Source organism: Orcinus orca, chromosome 6 (assembly GCF_937001465.1).
Source record: "Orcinus orca chromosome 6, mOrcOrc1.1, whole genome shotgun sequence".
Taxonomy (NCBI): domain Eukaryota; kingdom Metazoa; phylum Chordata; class Mammalia; order Artiodactyla; family Delphinidae; genus Orcinus; species Orcinus orca.
The window spans coordinates 100808948-100830233 of NC_064564.1; the positions used below are offsets into that span (position 1 = coordinate 100808948).

Here is a 21286-nt window from a genome sequence, read left to right on the forward strand (position 1 = left end):
GGCCAGGACCTTGATGGAGGACACACCTCCCTCCCCTCAGTGGTGTTAAATGCACTCTAGGCTCTCTGTCGGGATGTGCCTCATGGAAGAGAAGGCCCAGTTCCTGTGACTGTGGGTACTAGAGAAGCAGAAAAGGCTTGTGGTCATTCCAGAAAGAGAAGGCTGAGAAGGTCCCGTGAGTATTTTCCAGGCCGAAGGTGCCTGAAAAATCATTCCAGGTTGGGGTCACTGACCCTTTTGCGAAATTGGTGAAAGTCAGAGATTTTCTTCCCCAGAATGCACATGTAGAGATACATTTATTTAAAGCATACAATTTCTTAATTCATGGATCCCCAAACCTATTTAAGCATCCCTGATCTAAGGAGACTCTGCCATCTGATTAAGACCCAGGGAGGAAGGATGCTTCCACCCAGCCTTCCTGCAGGGTGTTATTCCGCTTGGAATCTTCACCGACCCCGTTGTGGCTAGGTTGGGTCCTTTCTCTTTCCCCTATGCCTGTGCATTTTGCTGTTGGCACTGTATGACAATGGCTTTTCAAATTTGGTCCTTAGACCACCAGCATCAGCATCACCTGAGGACTTGTTAGAAATGCAAATTCTTGGTCCCTACCCCTGACTGGTTAAATCAGAAGTCTGGGTGGGGCTCGGCGATCAGTGTTGGAACAGGCCCTCGGTGCGATTCTAAGAATCGCTCAAGTTTGAGAAGGGCTGCTGCAATCCTCTTTTCCGTGGCGCAGCTGCCCTACTAGACACAACATGCCTGGCACATAGTTAAGTGTTCAACGACTATTTATTGCATCACGTTTTCCTGACTCCCAGGGCAGGATTTTTTCCCATGGTACCGCATGGCTCTCAGCCGTGGTGACCGAGACTCAGTGTTGTTTTGGATCCAGTTTTTTTCTGCTCCAGGGCCTTAAGTCAGGTGTGGCTCCGCTAGGCAGAGCAGGGGGTCTGGTCTTGAGACAGGTGCTTAGAAACCTTCACAGAGGGATGGAGCCAGAGAGACATCACACATGGAGCATTTCCCTGGGTAACAGGGCCTCAGCCATCTGGTGGCTGAGGGGCAGACAGGCTGGGGGCTGCCTGGCCTGCACGTGTGTCCCGGGCTCACAGGAGCCCAACACTGCCAAGCTCCACAGGCTGCCCTGCTCCCCTCGGCGCCTGCCCTACACTAGCCTTGGCACAGGCTGCCAAACCTTTGCCAGGGACACGCTTGCCAGGCTGGCAGGGAGAAAAATGGCCACTTTTTATTTTCAACGACTTTCCAGCTTTGGGGGTAGTGGGGGAATTGTTCAGAGATTCCTCTCACTCTCGTGTGTGTTTGGTCTGGAGAAGTGTGTGTCTCTTAATTCTTTGCCTCCTGTGTAGGGATAAATTTCTCACATGTTCACTCTTTAGGGAGAGACAGTGTCTTCTATACAATCCCTTAGTTTCCGGACATTTAAAAAATAACTTTTCTAGAGGGTGCAGGGAAAAAATTTCTGTAACTCTTCCTGTCTCATATCGACCCGACTTCTTAAACATCAAACAAGACAAAACAAAACAAAACACACACACACACACACACACACACACACACACACATACACACATTTGAGTTTTTAAGGTCAGGGCAGAGAAGAGATACCTGTTTACCCTTAATTTCCAATGTTTTTCTTTTAAAAAACTATCCTTCTATTTTTCTCTTGGGGAGGGGTAAAGAAAGATTTCTCTCATCTCATATATACGCAGTTCTTCAAATTTTTATTCTAAAAATCTATCAGTTGTGGGAGACGTAGGATCTCCAGTAATCCCTCCCATCCCTATATGGGGCAGGTCCTTCACACTTTTAATTTTTTTAAAAAATCTGATTTTTTTGGAGGGTGAGGAGGAAACGGGGGAAAAATCCCCCTTAAACCTTCCCAAGTTACAAGAAGGCAGTTCCCAAATTTAAAAATAATCTGATTTTTTAGGGTGTTGGATAAAAATATTCTTGTTTATTACACAGTTTTGCACATTTTTCTTTTTGAAATCAACTTGATTGGGGGATGTGGGTGGGGCGTCTAACCCCCCCTTAACCTTTTGCCCTTCTGATCTTACATGGGGCCAGTTCTTCAAACTTTTATTTTAAAAATAAATACGTTCTTTAAAAAAAATTGACAGGAGTAGAGAGAAACATTCTCTTTATCCCGCATTTCACATAAAAGCAGCTCCTCAAATATTTATTTTTAAATTCATTCTGATTGGGGGGGCTAGAAAGAGTCCCCTTAACCCCTCCTGTCTGACATAGGGCTAGTTCTTCAAACTTTTATTTTTCGATTACATTAGATTTTTTTGGAGGGGTGCAGGGGCAATAGGAATATCCCCATTGAGCCTTCCGATTCTTCCATAAGGCCAGTTCTTCAAACTTTATTTAAAAAATCAATCTGATTTTTTGGGGGGTGGAGGGGGGCGCCGAGTAGTTCCCATTAACCCCTTGTGTTCCGTCCAGGGGCGGCTCCCCAAACTTTTCTTCCAACGTGAAAATGACCTCTCCGAGGGGCTGGAGAGCGGGGGCAGGGCAGGAGGGCGCTGGGGGGCGGGTGCGGGAGGCGCGGGGAGAGCTGGGCGCGGCGCGGGAAAGTTTGGGGGGCGGGTGCGCCGCGGCCCGGGGGCAGGCTGGCGGGCGGGAGCGGCGCGCCCGGGGGCCGGCCGGCTTTGTGTGCGACGCGGAGGCCGGCGGCGCGGAGGCCGAGGCCGAGGCCCGGAGCTCGCGGGCCGCGCGGCGAGGCCGGCCCGGGGGCGGGCAGGGCGGCGGGGGGCGGCCGCGGGCCCGCGAGGGGCGGCTCGGCGGCTGCGGCGGCGGCGGCGGGTGCGGGCCGGGGGTGGGGGCGAGGGCCGGGCGCCCCCCCTGCGCGCCCCCAGCGCCCCCGCCCCCCCGGCCTGAGCGGGGCGGGCGGAGGAGGGAGCGGCGGCGGCGGCGGCGGCGGCGGCGGCGGCAGCGGCGGCGGCATTGTGCGCGCACCAGCAGCCCGGCCCGGGAGGAGCAGGACGCGACGGGGCCGCCTCCTCCCGCACGGACCCATGAACCAGCCGGGCGGCGCGGCGGCTCCGCAGGTACGACGGGGGGCCGGGGGCATGCACGGCGCTGGGGACCCCGGGGGGCCGGGGCCCGGGGCGCTGCGCCACTTCATTGCAAGATTTGCAAAATGCAAAGTGCCTGGGCACGTTTGCGGGCTTTTTTGTGGGCGCAAACAGGAGGGTCGGGGTCTGGAGAGCCCCCCCGGGCGCCGCGGGGTGTGAGGAGGGTGGGGGTGACGGGGGGGTCTTTTCGGGCCCCCACCCGGCGCCCCCTCCAGCCCCGGGCTCGGACCGGAGCCCAGAAAACAAAGCGGCGAGAGAACAGAGCAGCCATTTCAGTTTGGACAATTCACATTTTGCAAAAATACAACCCCTTCCAGCTCTCCCCCCTCCCCCCTAAATTTGCAATTTCCCCCGACCCTCTGTGCGCTCGGGGTCCCTGATGACCCCCCGGGAGGTCTTTCCCCCCTGGTCCTCTGTCTTTGCAACAGTCTTTTTTTTTTTAGGCCATATTTCCCTTTCTCAATTTTTTTTCTAATTTTTCTTCAAACGGTAGTTTTTTCCCATTAAAACGACGCCACCTAGAGGATACTATTTTGTAAATAAAAAAAGAAATTAAAATTGGAGAGAAATATTTTTTATTTCTTATTTTTTCAAAAGTTTGCTCTATAAGACAGTGGAGGGGAAAGAGATTCTTTTTTTTTCTTTTTGGGGGTGACAATTTTCACTTTGATCTTTCCAGGAGTATAGAGACAATTTTTATTTCTGAAGCTAAATCCAGATAATATGTAAATGAAAATTAAGCTGGAATTGGAATGAATTCAGTTTTTGAAGGGGAGAAAGCAAAAAGCCTTCTAAAACCAAAGTCAATTTGGCTGCCCAACTCATTTTAGTTTGAGAAAAAAACTATTTGGGTTGAGGAAAGGAGGGAAATTGTTGAGTTTAGGGGAAACTGGGAGAATTGGCTTTATTGAAGCAATTAGAAATTGTACTTCATTGTAATTTGGAACTTGTTTAGCTCAGCGGGCAAAAAAGACTAATTTTGCCATTTGGCAATATTTAAAGTTTTTCTATTTCCAAGAAGGAAGGATTTAAAAGAGAAAATAGACCCTAAAATGTTGGCTTTGGACACACCCAAAAATTGTAGGTTTTTTAGAAAATTTTTCATTTATGTTTTACTGCAATTGAATCTCAAGGTTCTAAAGAAAAACAGAAACTGGAAAAGTTAGAGTGAAATCCTGTCTTTTTTTCCCTGCATTTGTTGGGTTTTGTGTTATTTTTTTTTGTTTTGATGGAATAATTAAGACTGTTTTCTGATTTTGTTTCCTGAAAGGTCTAGGCTTTTCTTTTTTTGTTGTTGTTTTATCCAGAAAATGTCAGAAACCTTTTCTGAGCAATGGTCAGTGGAAAAAAAATGTAAATTCATTACATTATACAAACTGAGTAGCCCACAGATTTGTAGGAGAGACCGCCATTAAAATAAGATATGCATAATTAACATTATTATGAAAAAACTAACAGTGGATTCACAGAAGCTCATTTTTTATGACATGCAACTGAATCAGTTGATAAATACAAGGGTTGAGGAATCCTTGGTAGGAAGAAAATTTTCCTTTCTGTGTGCTTGCTCAGTCTTCCAATTTGAAAATTTTATTATTGAAAAAAAAAAATAGCCGGATTGGTTTCAGCCTCTTTGATTGTGATGTGGGGTTGGTAGTTTATTAACATTTGGTATTTTTCACAAATTTGATTACTTTCAAATGGGGGGGAAATCCATTAATCTTGATCATTTGGGGGGGGGTCTGTGATTTTTTTTTTTTTAAAACACAAATTTTACTGACTTAAGAAGGAAAGATAAAAGAGGGAAGAACAGAGGAGATTAAAATTCTTATTTTTATCCATCTTCTCTAGTGGAATACTTACTTTGCTGAAAAACTGGGGTAACACACCAATTCAGCTGATTCTAGCATCAAAATTTAATTTTTTTTTCAAGGAAAAAAATCAAAATATAAACAAAAGCCAAACCCAAAGGTACTTGTCTTTGGAACATGAAAGCGTATGTGCAAATAGTATTTGATGTAGTTTTTTGGCCTTCAAAAGAATCAAATAAGGTGAACCCCCCCCACACCCCAATTTCTTTTTTTTCTTTGGGAAGACAAACACTGACTGAATTGAAATTTAACAGAGGAAAATAAGGTACCTACCCAAAGTTGAAGGGTTATTTGTGATAAATTAGTATCTGAACTTGCTGGGGATTTTGCACCAAAAAAAAAAAAAAAAGTTCTAATTTTTCTGTCCAAAAGGAGGGGAAAATATTGTTAGCATTTGTGGAGTGGGATCTTGATGGGACCTGATGATGGGTCACACAGGGCTGGGACAGGAAACCCTCTCCCCTTTCACCAGTCACCAGTTGGTCTTAGAAGAAATGATGGCCCCAGTCCATGGATTCCCATCCCAGTTTTTTGGAAATTCAGTTTTCTAAGGGGATACAAATTATGTGAAATGTATTTGACAGTGACAGAGGTTCGACATTACCCATCAGCACCATTGCATTTGGGAGATTTTTACTTTTTTAGTAACAAAATCCTTCAGGGCTGACTGGCCACATTCTGACATTTGGAATGAGCTTTTTTTTTTTTTTTTTTTTTTAAACAGAGCGTAATTAAAAATTTTTTCTCTGTTGAATTATTTAGGCCGATGCCTAGGACGGTCAAAGAATTTATAATTTCCAAGGGCTCTGGAGGCCTCATGAGACAGTAGGGCCAGCTTAGCAAGTGATGGAGGAGAGCTGTGCCCTGGACTGGGGAGGGGTGGGTTGGGCACCCTTACCGGGCATCTGAGAAAAAGTCAGGGTTGTAGATAACAGGTTATTTCTGGTGCAAGGAATAAAAATATTGCAGCACGTCCCTTTGTGTGTCCTGGATCTCCTGACACACAACTCAGATTCCTTCATTCCATTCTATTGAAATTTTGTTGTGTTGTCTACGGTTTAAAGGGAACTCCTGGCTGGAAATTGAAAATCATCTCTGTTTTGTAGGCCTGTTTTTTCTTTCTTTCTTTTTTTTTTTCTTAATTGGTTATTCGGATCATGTTTGTTGTTAAGGAAATAGAGGTGCATGATGGCACTGTTGGGGGCGGGGTCAGCTTTCTTTTGTTTCTATTGGCGTCTCTCAGGATTGAGACCTGACCTGGGCCATACCTCTCTCACCTCCTATCATGGATGGAAGTGTGACCAGAAATGGATATTTCAGCCGATTTTTTTGTTAGGCCATGTCTGTTCACCAAACTCTTTTTTAATATTGGGCAAAAAATCTGACAGATTGGACTTGAGGGGTGGTAATTTGATGATGGGCCGGGTTATTTTGGTGAAAGATCATTTATGCTCAGTTTCACAGAGGAGACTCTTATTAATGTTTTGCTTTTCTGCCTAAGGAGGTTTTTTTTTTTTTCTAATAAGGTTTGAAATTTCAAGGGCTTGCTTTATAGCTTGACTTTGGACCAAGCTAAGAAGAAGGGTTTGCTTATACTTTCAGCCCTGCACAGAGGTGAACTTGAACAAGGGCTCTTGCTTTTGCAGAAGGAAAGCAACAAAGATGGCTGGTCAGTGTAAGTGTGACCTCTCTCTGGTCCTAGAAAATAAATAGCCAGTGGTTTGTTTCGTTTGAGAAACAGAGTTTAAAAACTCCCCCATTGTCAGACACAATTTCCCCGCCCACTGCCCCCACCTTTGACTCAGCTCTGGGCTTGCTGCTTCCTCTGACCTCAGAATCCTCATGTCTTCTCCTTGGTGGGGTGATGAGAATTTCCTTGTGTGTTTCACTGGATGTATAGGCTGACTTTTCATGGTCATGGTGAAATTTGGAAATTTTTTCATGCGTCTCCTCCCTGGTGATGGCAGGTGAAGTGGCTTTGTGGGTACACAGGTGCCCTAGCTCTCCCAAAGTCTTGCTGTATGACCTTGGACAAACCACTTTTTCCTCCTGAGCCTCAGTTTTTGCGTTTGTCATATGAGAGCTTTGGATCAAAACAAAGATATTAATAAATAGTTTTCTTCTCTGATTCTGACTCCAAGCAATGGGCTACAGCTGCCTGGATCACTGTGTTGAGAAGGATTCTGAGGTCACATCTGGACTCCCATATTCTGGAGAGTGGGGTGCAGTGATCAAATAGCAGTGTCCATCACAGAGTGGGGAGTGTACCTCTTATTCACCATACCCAGGTGGGTTGTAAAATCAATTTAGTGGGTCACAATCAGCATTAAAAAAAAAAAGAATAGAATAGAATACAGGGGAACACGAACTAGCAGAGGCATAGCTATGTATTGAAGGTAAGTGTTGTCTCATGAAACTTCAGTTTTATTTACATATGCCAATGTATGTGCATGACAAATGTAAGTCCTACCGTGAGTCACGGTTAAAAGAGTTTGACAGATACTGGTCTAGATGATCGACAGTGATGTGCTCCAAGAACATCGCACGTTGCTGTTTATACTTTATCTTCTTATTTATTATCCCAGTTGACTTTCACATGAACCCTGTGGGGTAGGTGCCCTGGGCCACATGTTTTGTCCCCTGGTTGAGCCTGCCTGAAGGGCCAGCTGTGAAGAAGTCTCAGCTACATGGCAGTCAGGCACACACCTCAGCTTGTTGGCCTTGAATGAGACGGGAAGGACAGGTGCTCTGTCCTTCCACAGTGAAACAGCATCTTTGCCAGATTCTGTGGCTGGAATGGAGACTTTAGTAGCGTGGGATCCCTGTCTTGGTGGGAGGGAGAAGCAGCCCCAGTTACTTTCATTCCTCACTTTTACTTCAGATTGCCAGAGGAATTTTTGTGGAGTTAAAGAGTTCATGTTTGTGCTATATTTAAAGTCCAATCAGACTCTGAGCAAATGTCTATATTTTTGTGTGTGTGCCCTTCCTAAAAACTCTCGAATTGCTGTCTTGGTCTCCTCATCTTTTAAATGTGTCAGGCCAGCACTGTCCAATCGAAATATAATTTGAGCCACAAATGTGAGTCACATATGTCATTTAAAATTTTCTGGGGAATTCCCTGGAGGGACTCTGTGCTTCCACTGCAGGGGGCACGGGTTCAATCCCTGGTCTGGGAACTAAGATCCTGCATGCCGTGCGGCATGGCCAAAACAAAACAAAAAACAACAAAAATAAATAAAATTTTCTGGTAACACTTTAAAAAAACTAAAAAGAAGCAGGTGAAATTAATTTTAATAACATAGTTTATTTAACCCAAAGTATATCTGCAATGCTATCATTTCAGTCTTCATTAGCATAAAAATTATTAATGTGCTATTTTACATTCTTTCTTTGGGGGGATATTAAGTCTTTTCTGACTAGCCATATTTCATGAGCTCAGTAGCCACATGTGGCTAGTGGCTTCTATATTGGATAGCACAGGGCCAGACCAATGTTCCATCTCGTTGTTGTCACTGGGTGGCCTCAAAAGGTTATGACACATCTTTGAAAGCTCTTGGTGTTTGCTGGTGGGACTTCGTTCCTGAACCCTCGATGCTCTGAGGCATTTCAGCCCGTAGAGGTGATACGTTCCATCCATTTAGCCTCTTCTGGCTAAAGTGGTCCACGCCTCCCTTTTATTTGTCTCAAAGCAGTCTTCTGCCAAGGTTAGGCCAGAACGCTTTAGTTAAAAGTGACAGATGATGACTAGCAACTCCAGAATGTTGTGTCTCAGCATGTGTGCCGTTGAAGTCAAGAAGTACAGGAGGCTGTCGTAAGAGGTGGGTTTTAATAAAGTATTGCCTGAAAGAAGGATTAAGATGGAAGAAGACAGCAGGTGGGTAGGACCAGGGTTGGGGTCCACGGGGTGGGGGGAGATCCAGGGGCAAAACCCACCATGAAATCCCCGTAGGATAGGCCTTAAGTTAGAAGCATAGGAAATTTCTGACACCTCCCCCAATTGGTGAAATGGAAAGGTGGTTTTGAGGTCAGCCAGACCAGAGTTTAAAATCCAGCCTCATCGTGTGGTTGGCGTTATGTTACTTTGGGAAAGTCACCTCCGGGTTTGGAGCCACAGCTTCTGCATCTGGAAAAAGGGGGGGTAATAATCTTGACCTTGAAAGGTTGTTCTGTGATTAAATGAAGCAATTCATGTGTTGCATCCAGCCAGTCCTTAGAAGGTTGTCCTTAGAAGGGTGGTCAGTACATGTCAGTAATGCCTGACCCAGTGGTCTCCATTTGGGGAGATTGAGTCCCAGTGACAAGAGTTTTGGTAGTTCTGGAAACCTGATGACTTATCTTTAATAGGCAGAGTTAGGTAACAACAGAAAATGTACACTTTTTTGGTTGTTGCTTTATTTTAGAACAGACTAGGAAGAGACATCCCTTGGACCGTACACATCTTTCTTGTCAAAAGTGGCCTCAATGCTTTCATTTCAGGGATGCTCTGGCTCCTCCAAGTATTTCTGGATTTGTTTCAAAGCCTGTGGCACAGTGTTTAAAGGGACAAATCTTAATTTGTCGTGAACTGTCTACCATTGAGCTTCTGCTCATACTGGGCCTTCTGTCTCTTGGGCCCTTTCCCTCCTTTGTCTCTGCTCCATGAGAAACCAGACCCCCCTACCCCCCTTGAGACCTACCTGCATGTCCCCTTCTGTGGAGACTCCCCGAGCTTCCCCAAACTGCAGTACTTTGCAGATACTCTGGGCCCACAGATGAGAGTCGGTTGTTCGCATTTCTGTCTCGCCCGCCGGCTTGTGAGTTCCTTGAGGGCAGAGGTCATGGGTTACTCATTTTAGGGTCTGGCACGGAGCAGCAGCTCAATAACTGTTTGATGACTTAATTTGATTTTTTGGAAAAAGCTCAGATCATCTAGATTTGGGTCTAGTGAAGAGTAGGTGACCAGTTTTGGGTTTGGCCATTTGGTCAACACCAGTGTTTTGTTTTCTTTATCTAAGAAAATGGATTTTCTTAGAGCCGGCTCTGAAGCCCACGGCTCCCTTGGAATAATAAATCAGAGAGGGCTCCTTGGATGGCTCCTTTGACTTTACATGCTGTGGAGAATTTTTTAAAAGTTCCTCATCCCCCTTCGCTCCTGTTGTGTAAACCATTTCCTTAAAATAGTTGGGGGGCATCTGGGGTTATCATCCAGATTTGCAGGTATGGCAAATGGGACCCAGCATGTCTAAGGAGGTGGAAAAGGGGGGTGTACCTTGAGGTGGAGGGACTTGACAATACCCCGTCCTTGCTCTAGGAGCTGGTCTTGGCCATGGGCCCTGGAATTGGACTTCAGGGGGCTGTTTGCAGAACAGCTGGTCACATGGGCCCCTTAGATGTGAAGTAGCTGAATGTGTGATTTGATGTTCAACCAGACCCCACCTTTGGTCGGATTCCCGTTTGCACGTGCCAAAGATTCAGGGAAAATTTATGGGAAAAAACTGAGAATGTTCCGTTTATTTGCTTAATTTTTTTTTCTGTAAGTTTTTGAAAATGCTGTCATCGTTAACACTTTATGGCCCAGCTCAGCAGGTGAGCACAGGATCCCGTATTTCCTCAATGGTCAAGTTCCCACATTTTCATATTTCTGAAATTGGCATGTGTTTTACAGTAGATGTGTTCTGTTAGAGCACTATTTCTCCCTCTTTTTTTTTTTTGTCTCAAAAAGCTATTATAAAATCGATGGTGTATCTAACAGTCTAAGGCACCTTGGAATTGAGGATATAGAGCGTCCTGTTCCTGGTGGGGTGGACTGTGACATTAGGGACTTCCAATTCTGCCCTTTTTCTTTTTAGAATTTTTATTTATTTATTTATGTATCTATCTGTCTATTTATCTATTTATTGGCTGCGTTGGGTCTTCATTGCTACGTGTGGGCTTTCTCTAGTTGTGGCGAGCCGGAGCTATTCTTCGTTGCCATGTGCGGGCTTCTCACTGCGGTGACTTATCTGTTGCAGTGCACGGGCTCTAGGCACGCAGGCTCAGTAGTTGTGGCTCGTGGGCTCTAGAGCGCAGGCTCAATAGTTGTGGCGCACGGGCTTAGTTGCTCTGCGGCATGTGGGATCTTCCCGGACCAGGGCTTGAACCCATGTCCCCTGTGTTGGCAGGCAGATTCTTAACCACTGAGCCACCAGGGAAGTCCCTCTGCCCTTTTTTTTTAACCTCACTTATCTCTGGGTTTGGCTTCTCCACCTGTACAGTGAGGCCGGAACTTCGCCTTGGGAAGAAGCATCCGGAACTCTGAATTAGCACCCCTTTCCTTTTGTGTCTTGCTGGGGCCCCTTCTCTATAAGGCAGAAGTAACCAGTGGGAGGGAGGTGAAGCCTTGTGAACAGGTGGTCCCTTCTGTATGGTCACATGGATGAGCTGTCCTACCAGTGGCAGAACACCAGCTGGACATTTCCAAGGGTAGAACAAAGCGATTGAAGTTGAAGGGACAAGGCTCCGCTCCCCTCTCTGCTCCACTACTTAGTCATATTGTGATCTTTGTCAAAGTATTAACACTTTGTTTTCCGTATCTGTAAGGTGGTGATGATGATAATGATGATGATGAAGATAGTAAGTGTGGCACAGGGTTCTTGTGAAAAGTTGCGAGGGATGGGAGAAAATAAGCTTTGTAAAGGGCAAAGTGCTTTTCACTTGCAGCATGTTATTTGTACATCTAATCCAGGGATGGTAAATAAGTAATATGCATGCCGCCACTCCCCATTTTTAAGCCTGTGGCAGATATTGCTAATCAATCATGGCAGTCTTTTCCATTGAATCTGGCCAGTGGCCTCAGAGCCCTTCTTACTATGATGCTACCACATGAAGCCAATTTGTCATTTCTGATCTAGTCATACACACACACACACACACACATACACAAATACACGTACCTGGGAAGAGAGGTGGAGTTACTTGCCCAGAACCTCAGTGCATAGGCGGAGCTACTTCAAGCCTCAGATTTCTTAATTCCTCAACCAGTGCTTTTCCTACTCTTTGCATATATACTATGTCAAAAGGAATTAATTTGTTCTTGAGAAATAGTGAGAGGATCTTGACTCCTCCCTTCCCTGTTATAATTAGATACCCTTGGGGTTGTCATCAAAGCAGGGCTGGATAACCTGCTTCTGTGTCTGATCCCTGAGTGATCAAAGGGGAGATGCAGTGGCTGGGCCACTGGGTTGGTTGGTGTTGCCCGCTCTCTCACTCCTGTGCTATAGGTGACGTGGCAGAGGGGCAGGGCAGGCCCTGGGGTTCCTGGATGACCACGTGGGTTTATGACAGGTTACACTCTAAGACCATAATCGGGTTCCTCAGTCCCTGGGCATCTTAATTTCTACATCTGGGACCTGAGATGGACATAATCTTCAAAGGAGTGAAATGAGACAGCATATTTAAAAATGCTTTTTAAACTCTGAAGCCCTACATGTGGGTTATTTTGTTTTATTTTTATTTTATATGTGTTAATTTTTATAACTAGCGTTAATCACTAATTATTAGTGCCCTGTTGGGTAGATTGTATAAACCCAGAGTCACAGATGGGTGCCCACAAGGTGAATTGGCCCCTTATCTTTTTTATTTTATTTGATTTGCTGGCCTAAGGTTTAAAAAGTTCAGAACTTTTCAGCGTTTGCAGTGTATGTGTTCTCCTGTTTTGAGTCAGTTTCCAACCTCCTCTGATTTCGATCCTGTATGTGACCTGCTGCGCCCTAGAAGGCACTGGGGTCTGCCCACCCCGGTGTACCCTCTGTTTGTTAATCTGCGAAGTGGGAGAACAACCTATTTGTATACCCCTCACAGGCTTCTTGCAAGCATCCCATGTGTTAACGGACTCAAAAATGCTTCATAAACAGGGCAGAGCTGGAGAAACGTGTTGGTGACAACTCCTTTCTTTTCTTAAAAAGGAAAGGAGGGAGGCTGAGGTGAGGATGGTATTGAGTCAACAGAAAAATGATATAAATATTTTGGCTGACAAAGCAGAAGGAGGCTTCACATATAAGCTAAAGAGAAAAAATGGAGTCAGGTGATACTCCGCTCCCCAGTCTGCTATAGAAAACACAGGAACACTTGCTTTCTAGTGAAGCGAGTTCTGTTTCAGGGATGGAGTCTCTGATTCCCAGGGGCCAGCCCTGGTCCTGGGGGGGATCCAGGGAGAAACGAAATCTCATATCTCCCCCATGGGTGGAAATGACTCCTACCAAGTGGAGGAAGTCTGAGTATCCCTCAGCAAGCCCCTGGCTTGCAGTTTGCTGGTAACATTAGAAGTCAGAAACTGTTTTGGCTCCCTTTCTGGATGTGTTATTGTCCAAGACAGCATGCCTGAGGGGCTAGCCATTCTACCTCTCAGCTTTGAGCCTCCTCCTGGACAAATTCTCACCAGCCCCAACATTCTTACAGAGAATTGAGAATGGGAATTTTTATCAGGTGAAATTTTGCAGGGAGTTTGTGTTCTGTTTTATTTTGGGCTCAGAATTTTGCGAGACAAGTGAACATAGCCAGAGCCCTTGGAATACCCGGAGAGAATAGATGAAGACATTTTTGGATGCTGGAGATTTTTTTTTTTTTAATTTCATCAACTGGGGAAAAATAACTATAAAAATGTAAGTACATTATGTGGGCGTTTCTTACAATGTATGCTGGAAAAGCAGAAAGTGAAACTGATCTGAAGTAAAACTAAAACTGGCCTGAAATGAGGCCTCAGGGAAGGAAAACTTCCCTGGAGTGCTACTAGCTTGAGGTGGAATTTGTCTTGAGGCTAGTCTTTTTGCATCAGAGGAGTCTAGAGCTAAAAGGGCTCATGGAGATTATTAAGTCTGTACCATCCAGTATGTATTGGTGACCACTAGCCGCATGTGGCTGTTGGGCACTTGTAATGTGGTTAGCCTAAATTGAGTTGCACTGTTAAGTGTAAGATTCACACTGGGTTTTATTTTTTTTATTTACTTTTTATTGAATTATAATTATGTCTTCTCTAGGTCTGGATCTTAAAGACTTAGTAGGAAAAAAATGACTGTAGAAGATCTCAGTTTGCGGTACGCGGGCCTCTCACTGTTGTGGTCTCTCCCGTTGCGGAGCACAGGCTCCGGACGCGCAGGCTCAGCGGCCATGGCTCACGGGCCCAGCCGCTTCGCGGCATGTGGGATCTTCCCGGACCGGGGCACGAACCCGTGTCCCCTGCATCGGCAGGCGGACTCTCAACCACTGCGCCACCAGGGAAGCCCTCAGTCATTATTTTTAAAATACGGTTTACAGGTTGAAATGATAGCATTTTATATATTGTGTTAAATAAGGTATGTTATTAAAATTAATTTTGCTTGCTTTTATTTTCATTTTTTACAATGTGGCTACTAGAAAATTTGAAATTACCTATGTGGTTTATATTACATTCCTGTTGGACTGTGCTGATCTAAGGCAACCTGCATCCCCCAGAGAGGGGGAGTAGCTTGCTCAGGGTCAGGTCACAGGGCAGCTTCATCAGGTCACTGGACAGACTACAAGAATCAAGAGTTTGGGATTGAGAAGGAAAGATGATGTAGTGGTGTAGGTATCATCATAACTAGGTGGTTAAAATGGAGGGGTAATGGGGAACTTGAGAGGGACAGAGACAGAGAGAGAGAGGTACTAGTAATTCACGGGGAAAAAAATTAAACTGCTTCCCACTTTGCTTATCCATTCCCCTAAACATTAATTAAACACTTTGGAAGAAAGTAAACCTAACAAGATGAGCAAAAACAAATCTAAAAGATTACCCCTGACAATTTCTCTGATTGCCAAAAAATTTCAGTCTTTTGAGTCTTTAACTAGGGTCTTTTTGAATCAGTACAGTTCAGGGCTGGTATGGGGATAAAAACCCAGGTATTTATGGGTTTTTAAACCCATAAAATTTTAAATCCATAGGGGCTATGGATTTTGGGTCCTGGGGGGCTGGAAGCCATTCTTTTACGAAGACAGGTCTGCTCCCTGTAATGATTTGGGAAGCAAGGCTTCTAGAAAACCCAGAGGGCATATAACCAGAGTGGACAGAGTTGGCAGGGTGGGGAGGTTACCTAGCTCCCCTGGCGGAGAGACCTGGAGGAGGGTGACTAACCTTGCAGGGAGCGGCAAAGCTAAACTTGAACCCAGGTCTAACTTCCCAGCCTCGTACTCCTGCTCTTAGTGGTTTGAAAGGAGCTTGAGCTATGTGTTGGAAATTCAGCCTGACAATTTTTTTTTCTTTAATCAGGAACTCTTTCTGTCAAAAGACTGAAGTTTAGCATTCTTATTTATCTCATTTGATTTTTGCAAAGTAGAATTTGTCTGTCTTGAACTATAATCATTGCACATTTGTTGGCTTGTTATATGCCAGGCACTGGGCTAAGCGTTTAACATCTGTTATCTCATTTAATACAATCACCCTGGAAAGTAGGGATTTTTCTTTTCTTTTCTTTTCTTTTTTCTTTTCTTCCCTCTTCTCTTCTCTTCTCTTCTCTTCTCTTCTCTTCTCTTCTCTTCTCTTCTCCCCTCCCCTCCCCTCCCCTCCCCTCCCCTCCCCCTTCCCTCCCCTTTTTCGAGAGAATTGAGGTTCAGAGGTGAATGGAATTGCCCAAGGGCACACAGCTTGTAGGGGGCAGTTGGATTCAAATTCAGATGGTTGCCAAGTTCCAGGCTCTCAACAGCCCTTTGAGGAAAGTGAAGTAACCAAGATGTGGAGTTGGTGATTGGCTGCGCCCTGAATCCAGCTCCTTAGATGCGCTGCCCATGCCCTGCTCTAAACCTCACCGTGAGGGGGTTGTCCTGAACTGCTGTGTCATGGGAACTTGCCCTCCCCACTCTGAGGACCTGGGTACAGCACTTGCTGTCTCCCGTTCCTCAGCTCCCAGCGCGCCTCGGCGGACCCGGTCTATGTGTTTCATGCACACAGAGCCTTTAACACCGCATTTGAAAACAGTTGCAGAAGGTTTGCTCTAATTAATTACATTTGACATACTTGGAATCGGGGCCTCCTGGATTCAGAATGCAAATTTATGCCCAGACAGATGTAAGGTATGCTTGGAGCCAAGAGCTCTGGCACATCCCAGCCAGGGCCTGCAACATCGCTTGCTGCCCTGATGGGACTACTGTCACAGGCAGTGAGTGGTGGAGGCAGGACTCAAACTTGGGGATACCTGGAGCCCACAGGCTTTTGGAGGAGAAATAGCCCTGGGCTTTAGGGCAGGAACCATGGGCTCTAGTCTGAGCCCTGCTTCTAACTCTGCTGTGGTTTGGGGAATCTCTTTTCCCTCATTGGGTCTCAGTTTCCCCTACTATACAATATAAGGGCTTAGACTAGGTGGTCCTTCCCTCCCCCGCCCCGTCCTCCCCTCCCCTCCCATTCCCTGACCTTCCCTTCCCTATTAATTAGAGAGTCAGAACTTGGAGTGCTGGCTTTTGGGAGTATTAACAGTTGAGGTGAGAAAGGCTTGTAATAGGTAGGTAAGCAGGAGGCTGTTGGAACACAGGGAGGGGTATACAAGACAAGGCCTGGTATCTAGACAAGATGTTGCTAATTTCCAGGGCTCCACATAGAGAAGTTATTTATTCTGCACCAGTCCCTCCTCCTACCCACATATACTCATCTCACCATCTGTATTAGATATCTATTACTGTATACACATCACCCCAGAACTTAGTGGCTTAAAACAACAATAATCATTTCTTGTCTCTCGTGGTTTCTGTGGGTTGGGAATTTGGGAGTGACTCAGCTGGTCAGTCTGGTTCAGGGTCTCTCTGTAGTTGTGGCCAGATGGTGGCTGGGGCAGGGGTCATCTTAAAGGCTTCCCCACTCTCTTGTTTGGAGCCAGGGCTTGGAAGACTCAAACAGATGGGGCTCCTGGAGCACGCATCCATCCATCATCCATCAACCTCCCCACCCATTTATTTATCTATCTGTGTATCTATTTATGTATCTATCTATTTTTCTATCCATCTATCTACTTGATATACCTATATCTATCCAATCTGTCCATCTGTGTATCTAATCTACATCTATCTAATCTATCTGTTTATCTAATCCACCTGTCTTTCCATTTATCTCCATGTGGTCTCTCCAGCATAGAGATACTTGGCTGGACTTCTACATGGCACCTTGAGGCTCTGAAGGCTCATGTCCTATGAAGACATAGCGCCAAACAGATGCAGCATCTCCTGGAATGATTTAACCTGAGACATCATGCAGCACAACTTCCACGTCAGTCTGTTGGTTGAGGCAATTATAAAAGTGTGCCCCAGTTCAAGGGGAGAGACATAAACTCCACCTCTCCATGGAGTTGTGTCAACGTCACGTTGAGTATGTAGGATAGAATATATATTGATGTGGCTCTTTGGAAAACACAGGCTGACATTCCATTTGTCTACTCACCAACCCATCTGTCTAGCTAGCTCTTCACATATTCATCCTTCTCTCTACTGACCCACTCATCCACCCATTTCATCTTTCCTTCCTTTGGACATCTGTCCTTCCTCATGACTATCTGCTTATCCATGCATACCATTCAGTCACCCAGCACATTTTGAGCATCTGATATGAGCCAGGGACAGCTAGGTGCTTTCAGTAACAAACTCAAGGGGAGAATGAAACTAATGTTTATTGAGACCCTACTCAGTGTTAGTCTTTTTATCCCCAAAATAACTCCGTAACATAGAATTATTATCATCTTTATTTACTGGTGAGGAACCCAAGGCACAGAGAAGTAACTTGCCCAGGGTCATTCAGCTAATTAGTGTCAGAGCCAGAATGGAAACTCAGGACTTCCTGATCACACTGTCCCTGCTTATCTCCATTCTGTTTCTGAGTATGAAATGGCTGTCCAAGAGTTGGTTCTACGCTTCTATTTTTTTTCTAAGTGAAAATAGGTTCTTTTGTTTCCTGATTATAAAAAAAAATCATTATAAAAACAAGCAGTTTAGAAAAACGTGATTATTCTTTAAAAAATCACCCCCAATCCTACCGCTGTTCATATTTTGATGGACATTATTCAAGTCATCTCTCTGCATATTTAAATATATATGTAAATATTTATAGAAATGGGACTATATTCTTCATGCTGTTCAGTAGCCTGCTTTTTTCTTTTTAAACTCATTGATATCTTTTTTCATCAGTAAATTTGTTTAGTATTTTACTGACTGCGTTGTATTTCCGCCGTGTGTGTGTGTCCTCAAATTTAGCGCCTGTAGGATTTTGGTTATTTCTAATCTTTTTACATGTGATTTTACATTCATTTGTATGGTGATCTCCTCGGCATCCCTCAAATATGCTGAATCACAGCATAGTCACATTCTACAGGTGGTATCAGTTACATTTCTACCAGGAGATTGGCAGTGCTCGTTTTACACATTGTGGCCATCACCTTGTATTGCCAATACAAGGAAGTAACTCATTTGTCCTTTCATGAATGGATAAATAAAATGTGGTATAGACATACAATGGAATATTATTCAGCCTTAAAAAAGAAGGAAATCCTGTCATATGCTACAATATGGATAAACCTTGAGGACATTATGCTAAAGGAAATAAGCCAGCCTCAAAAAAACAAATACTGTATGATTCCACTCATGTGAGATATCTCAAGTAGTGGAGCTCATAGAAACAGAAAGTAGAATGGTGGTTGACAGGGGCAGGGGGAAGGGGGAGATGGGGAGGGGACGTTGAGTGGGTATAGAGTTTCAGTTTTGCAAGTTGAAAACGTTCTAGAGATCTGTTGCACAACACTGGGAATGTACTTAGCACTGCTGAACTGCACACTTTAAAATGTTTAAGATGGTTTTAAGAAAAATTTAACATTTATTTAAGTTAACAAATTAGCAATTTGTCTTGTTGGAACGTACACACAAGAAATACTTGTGCCTGTATACCATTGGAAATGTGCACCAGTGCTCACAGTAGAACTGTTTGTAAGATCAGATACCTGGAAACAACACAAAAAGAATTTCTAGAAATAGTCACCCTTATTTCTTCTATTATTTTATATAGGTTTTGTTTTCTTACATTTAAATTGTTTATCCATCTGGAATGTATTTGCTTTAAAGGAGGGGCAAAGGGATCAGGCTCTTGTTTTCTTTCCAAATGGTGAGCTCCTTGCTGCAACATCAATAATTGAGTGATCGAGCTTTTCCTCCCTGATCTGAAATGCCATTTTAATCTTATATTAAATTTCCATATACTTAGGTCTATTTCTGGACTCTGTTATGTACTTTGGGTGTACAGGTATCACACTATTTTAATCTGATCACTTTAAAATAAACTGTAATCATATCTTAAGAACAGACTTATAAACTAGCATATAAATTACCACCTGCAGTGCTTACCACGTTGGGGCAGCTTTCTGGTGGGCTCCTTCACCAGACACACTCTCCTTGGTACCCACACTGGCATCAGTGCCATTATAGATAATGGAAACTGAGGTTCAGTGAGGTTAGGTAACTTGCCATAGGTACGTAGTTTGTGCTCTCATTCACATCTGGGAAGTGGCAGAGTGGAGATTGGAGCCTGGGTCTGAACAAGCTCAGAGCCTGTGGAGTTCCTTTAACAACATGCTGTGTGTCATGGATGCCCGGATATCTTTCCTTAGAGACCATACGTACGTTGATCCCCACCATGCCTGGCACAGAATGGTGCTAGTGTGCGTTTCTTGAATTGGAAGGGAAGCAATTCATGGCTTATCCAAAATGGATATTATTAAACAGATTATTCCCTGGCGGCAGTTAGATGTATGGTAACATTTGTTTTAATAAGTTAATTTTTAAATAATTAAGGTAACCTAATGATATTACAGAGAAATCAGAAAATAGAGAAATAAAATTGTGCTAAATATATTCTAGCCCCCTTATATTCACTCTTTTGGTGCATTTCCTTCCTGTTATTGGATAAGCATATTTTTATTGTTTGAATCATAATGTGTTAGAGTTTTGTCTCCTATCTTTTCCTTCCCCCATTTTTCGTCTTCATAAACATCATTTTTCAAGATTGCACAATATTCACAGAAGAGAACAAACATAGTTTATTTAACCCATACTCTGTTGGTGAACATTTAGGTTGGTCCTGATTTTTCTCTTTTTTAAAATTACACAGTAATGAACATCTTCTTATATTAAATATTCTGTTTTTTAAAAATTTAATTAATTTGTTTTTGGATGCGTTAGGTCTTCATTGCTGCGCGAGAGCTTTCTCTAGTTGCAGCGAGTGGGGGCTATTTCTTCGTTACGGTGTGTGGGCTTCTCATTGTGGTGGCTTCTCTTGTTGTGGAGCCTGGGCTCTAGGCGTGCGGGCTCAGTAGTCGGGGCTCACGGGCTCTAGAGCGCGGGCTCAGTAGTTGTGGCTTATGGACTTAGTTGCTCTGTGGCATATGGGATCTTCCTGGACCAGGGATTGAACCTGTGTCCCCTGAATTGGCAGGCGGATTCTTAATCACTGTGCCACCAGGGAAGTCCCTATTCTGATATTTTAAAGCCATCCCCTTTGGATATATTCCCAGAGAGATTACTGGGTCAAGGGGAGATACTAGTTTTGGGCATTTGTTACTAAGCTTTGGGAACCTGTGTTGATTTGGAAAAGAACTATAGTGAGTTCTTTAAAGAATGTTTCATCAACTTTGTTATTATGAAAGGAATTCCTGTTCAATGAGGAAACCTAGAATATATATGCAAAAAAAGAAAAGATTCCATAATTCCACACTTTTCCAAGATGACCTCTGGTAATTTTGTGTCTATCCTTGCATTATTTATTTATTTCAGTATTTATTTTTCAGTAAATTATTTTAAATTTCATTTTATTAGCTGGAATTCTCTAATAATTCATTTTTCTGCATTTATGTTGATAAACCATTTTTGGATGATGATCCTTTGTCTTTTGAGATCCTAAACACTTTCTGAATTTATCCATCCATCACCCATCCATTAAATATTTGTTTCAACTATGGGTGACAACCGTTGATAGTTGTCAAGGTGCTTAATCAATGTGGATTCTGTTCACAGCCATCTGTAATGTGCCATGGAAAGTGTTTGGTGCTCTAAGACTGATTGCCAAGGGTGTTCGGTGGAGGGAAAGTTGAATCCTGGTAAAGAAAATCCAGGGCAACTTCCTGGAGGAAGTGGCATTTGCAAGGGAGGAGCGGTGCTCGGCAGTGGCTCTCAAACTTTCGTGACTGACCCACAGGAAGAAATACATTTTATAAATAAAGCAAAAGCAGGGAACAGTATTTACACGTAACCACTTGCATGCATTGTGATACTTCCTATTCTCTTCTATTTTATTTTTAAAAAATGCTGGCTGTGACTCATTAAATT

At 44.1% G+C, this 21286-nt stretch overlaps 1 protein-coding gene across 4 annotated transcripts in view; it reads left to right on the forward strand.

The window, feature by feature from the left end:
- The first annotated feature begins 2654 nt into the window (after positions 1–2654).
- Positions 2655–21286, forward strand: part of ZNF618 (zinc finger protein 618) — a 184371-nt gene continuing 165739 nt past the window's right edge. Inside the window, exon 1 of one of the 4 annotated variants that reach the window (XM_033427376.2) lies at positions 2655–3074. In XM_033427376.2, coding sequence (XP_033283267.1) covers positions 3042–3074 — 33 coding nt within the window. In that variant the 5' untranslated portion in view covers positions 2655–3041. The remainder of the gene's footprint in view (positions 3075–21286) is intronic. The other 3 variants (XM_012532847.3, XM_004269306.3, XM_049711837.1) reach the window with 3 other exon arrangements.